The sequence below is a fragment of the Labeo rohita genome, chromosome 8 (genome assembly GCF_022985175.1).
Source record: "Labeo rohita strain BAU-BD-2019 chromosome 8, IGBB_LRoh.1.0, whole genome shotgun sequence".
In the NCBI taxonomy this organism is placed as follows: domain Eukaryota; kingdom Metazoa; phylum Chordata; class Actinopteri; order Cypriniformes; family Cyprinidae; genus Labeo; species Labeo rohita.
The window spans coordinates 16,767,440-16,771,837 of NC_066876.1; the positions used below are offsets into that span (position 1 = coordinate 16,767,440).

A 4,398-nucleotide genomic window follows, 5' to 3' on the forward strand; every position below is an offset into this window, starting at 1 on the left:
TGGTCGCGAAATTTGAGCGGGTTTGTCGTTTGAGGGTCGCATGTAACAGGACGGCACAGATGGTCGCGCGGTTCACTGGAAGATAAAGGTATTATGGATAAGGTTGTGAATAATTTAGCGTGCTGAGCGTGTGCATGATATTGCCTATTATTCTCGATGTTAATCTGGGATAGGGATCGCAAACACACGGCTCGAGTGATTGGTTAAACGCAGGGGTGGAGACACAAAAAAGCAGGTACACAGCGCCCACTTTCATTAATAATTCCTGAGCAATTCCAGCGAAGTCTTTGAAGGGAGCGGACAAAATAAGTTTTGGAAAATTACTCATCCCTTCTATTCCTAAACTGAAATCTCTCAGTAGTCTTTATCATTGCTGAAAAGCATACATCAGTGTTTAAAGAATAAACAAATATAATGTAGCTAGCGAACAGATAACATTCTTTTGTAATATGCATAAAAATTTACAATGGCTTTAAATCGATTAAACCTAATTTTTGGGGGTGGTTGTGAAAAAGAAAAGAAGGAATTCGAAAAGAAAAATAGCTATTTTGTAATTTAGAGGTGTGTAGTTATTTCGGTTTTATGGAAAAACAACAACAGCAACAAAGGAAAGCTATTTGTAAGTCCCCTTTTAGTCTAAGAATTAAGAGTGCGCGTGTTTGTGTGTGTACGTCAGCATGTGTACTTTGGTGCGTGCTGGCGGGCGTGTGCGCGCGTGTGTGGCAGACTCACGGAGCGAGTGTATAGTCTCTCGAGTCAGGTCCTATGGGACTCCACTCGTTGCGCTCACCAGCTGACAGCGCGTGCTTCCAGGAGGACACCCAACACCCCTTGCCACGGGTCGGCCAACAATTTTGTAAAAGTTAATAAACGCCTCAATTACAGTTAAAACAATTCCTTCAGTAAACACGGAGCTGCTTATAGATAAGAAGACTATTAAAAGCCATTCATACGCAAAATGAAATAATTCATGATGTTTGTCATGGCTCGAGGGTAGAGAAGCTGACAGTTGGCACGGGGGGCAGTTGGCAGCATACCAGCATGCACATGCACCGCATGAAGAAACGTGCACCTCTTAACGTATTCTCTAAACTTCTTAGGGAAGTGCTTCCAAATTCCAAAAGAAAAGATTAATAACTGAGAGGATGTTACGAGGTTCATATTTCCGACGATTTAGAGTGACAGCACTAGAACAAACAAACTCTATTTTTTGTGCGTGCGTCTAAATTGTACATTTTCGAATATACGAATCAAATCAGGCGAAAATGGTACGAAATCGCCAACTTGTAAAATAGTTATGTATTCGCATGAGATTGGGTTGGCTGTAAACCTACTGAAATACAAGCAATATTATTAATGTAAAGAGGACGTTTACACTTTTACACGTTTACAACTATGCGTAAAACTTTAAAATAAAGAGAAACAAGTTTTTAACAGCCGCAGAATAAACACTCTAAATGGAAAATATGTTGAACTGACATAATATACTGTACATTGGTTGTTTGGCGAGTCGAATCAATGTGTTTTTTAATCAAATGTGTCACTGTATACTGACTGTGTTTATAGTTCATCATGATGGTCATGATTTTTGTGTAGCTTAAATAACATTTACAGATTACATTTTCTAATTATAGCCAAATATTTTGCAGCCTAATGCCGCGTAATCTTTAGTTAGTATTGTCTATATATATACATAATTGCACTTAAAATAACCCAGAAACCAACACATTGATACTTATATCCTTAAGTAAAATTAAAAACTTGATCTAAAGAACTAAATATTCAAATTAAGAAAATATTCCTCACATGATGATGGTTCGCTTATGAACAGTTTTTTCATTTGCACTGATGGTGCATGAATAACCTTGAACAGTCTTTCTATTCCACAAAAGGTTTATAGTGAAAAAAGAGATTTATTGAATAATAAAAATATTCTTCACATTCACTTTTTTTGTCTATGGAACTGTTCACTGAAAGGTTCTTTGGGGAACCAAAAATGGTTCTTGCATCGCTTTTCTTTTTTAAAATAGTATTTATTTGCGAAGTGCACTGCAAATAACCACTGAACTTGAAAGTACACACTTAAAATAAATCTTTGTTTTGTAATGTATTACTGGCAAGTTCATTATATGTTTTGATACAAAATTGTATAGATTACTGTACAGTTATTAATCGATCGATCATGTCACACATCGCTTCAAACCATAAAGTGTTCATTACCTCAGTGCTCGTTAGGGGCAAAACCTAATTGAAAATACCATTAGATAAAGCTGGTACCCACTTGTTGTAATATTAACATATTTGGATTTACATCTAGATCTAGATTCTAAAAAGATAAAAAAGCATAATAACAACTAACTTTAGTCACACAGAGACATGAGACATAATTATGTTAATTTTTCTTTTTTATTTCTACAATAAAACAAAACATACGTGTAGCAAAACTCATTTTCAATAACGCAACAAAAATTGACAAGTCAAACGGAAATAAATAGCTTACTTCAGCTACAGAAGCAGAACACATCTTTGCATTGAAATCAAATATTAAAAATGAACGGACGTACAAAATCTAATGGCTATATTAAATATATTCATCAAATTGGCATTACTTCTACATAAACACAAAATTTCTTGTTCCATGACAAAAGAGTGTTTCTCAAGCCTATGGCCCGTTTTTAAAGTGCACGTAAACTTTAGAAGTTGCAAATTCTTACAGGGTTCAGAATCAATCGTATCTATGAAAATAGGCCCATGACAATCACGTCTGAATGAACGGTGTCAAAACAGTTCACGGAAGACAGTTTTTATGCATGACATTCGAGCCCATGGCACTGCTGCACGCGGCAGTTCACATGGCGTAGGGGTCTGGTCAATGTCACGAGAAGGCAACTAAATCTATTGGCGTCAGACACAACAACATCATTGTCAAAAAAGATCATACAACAAATGGATAAATAAAGCCACCCATTACAAAGCCCAAATATGCGATTGACACGATTGATGGACAGTCCGGTTGGTGTGTTTTCTAAAAAGCGCGGTGCTTGGGCAGTTTCAGTTCCGACAGCTCGTCTTCGCTCTGCATCTCCAAATGCGTTTCGTCTGAGTCACTGAAGTGCGAGTGAGGAGAAAACTCTCCGTCGCTCCGGTTCGACCGAGGCGAGTCCTTGCTGGCCTCTGAACCGGACTTGCTCGTTCCCGATGGCGACTGGAGGTCTTGCTCCATGAAAGAGGCGAACGTCCCGTCCTCGTACTGGTACGGGTAACCCGCGCCCGAGCCTCTCCGACAGACGCTCGGCGATCCTCTGGGAGAGCGCTCCTCCTCGAACACGTTGGCAGGCAGCAAGTCGCAGTTTGGCGGGTCGGCTTTAGCACCGGGGCCCTGAAGCAAGTCGGACAGGGCGTTGATGTAGATCTGGGCCATCTGTAGGGTTTCGTACTTGGAGAGCTTCTTGTCGTTGTCAAAGGCTGGGATGACACTGCGCAGCTCGTCGAACGCGTGGTTCAGTCCGTGCATCCTTCGCCTCTCCCGGGCGTTGGCAGCCATTCGCCTCTGTTTCTGCACGACGTTGGTCGCTTTGCTGGACGGGGCCCGCTGTCTACCCTCGTCTGCACCCACAGCTCCTTTAAGCCGGCACAGCTCGCGTACTTTGACAGGACTCTTGCTGCTCTTCCTGAAGTTGGAGGCAGAGGACACGCCTTCCGCGCTCGAGCCGGGCGAGTGCAGCAGGTATTCGGCGTGTGCCGCGCAGGTGCCAGCCTGCACGGGAGCCAGCCAGGCGCGTGGGTCACTGCTGGCCATGAGTGCCAAAGCTGGTGGGTACTCGCGCTGCTCCCCCCGCCCCAAGCTCGGATGCTGGACGTCGAGTTCAACCAACTCCCTTGTATCCGTGCTTACGCCGTCCACGTTCATTCCATCCATTTTGGTGTTTTGTGCTTTTTGGAGGAAAGTGGGTGGCTATGGATATATGGGAACGGGATTTTTGCCGTGGAGGATTTCTCTTCTTACACCTGTGGTGAAGGGGATTTCTTTACTGATGTCTCAGGGCGACTCGTCGGTTTTAAAAGCGGCACGCGCCGGGGAGCCCCCCTTCTCAAGCTGGTCGCGTGGCGCTTTGACCAATAAGAGCACGCGGGGCAGGCGCGTGTAGGCGACCAATGAGAAGTCGTAGTAAACCCGAGAGAGCTTATTATGCACAAACTTTTTTTTTCTTTTTTTGGTAATGTCGCGCTTCAAACCTGTTTAACTAGAGAATTATTATCACAATGGGCCGTCCCACAGGACGCACTCAGAAACTTAGAGACTGAATAAAGTTATGTGGCGAGCCTCCTCACACGCTATGTTTAGGAAATTAGATCTAGTCTATAAAGTGCAACAGGAAGAAAAAAAAAGTGTCTCGA

General features: G+C 42.5%; 1 protein-coding gene across 1 annotated transcript; it reads right to left on the bottom strand.

The window, feature by feature from the left end:
- Positions 1-2,438: 2,438 nt before the first annotated feature.
- atoh1a (atonal bHLH transcription factor 1a) lies at positions 2,439-4,027 on the bottom strand. Its single transcript, XM_051117383.1, has one exon. The coding sequence runs from the start codon at positions 3,917-3,919 to the stop codon at positions 3,026-3,028; it is 894 nt and encodes a 297-aa protein (XP_050973340.1). The 5' UTR covers positions 3,920-4,027; the 3' UTR covers positions 2,439-3,025.
- Positions 4,028-4,398: the final 371 nt, after the last annotated feature.

What these genes read in the sequence shown, in the direction of transcription:
- atoh1a (XM_051117383.1), bottom strand. Translation starts at nt 3,919, where the DNA reads ATGGATGGAATGAACGTGGACGGCGTAAGCACGGATACAAGGGAGTTG.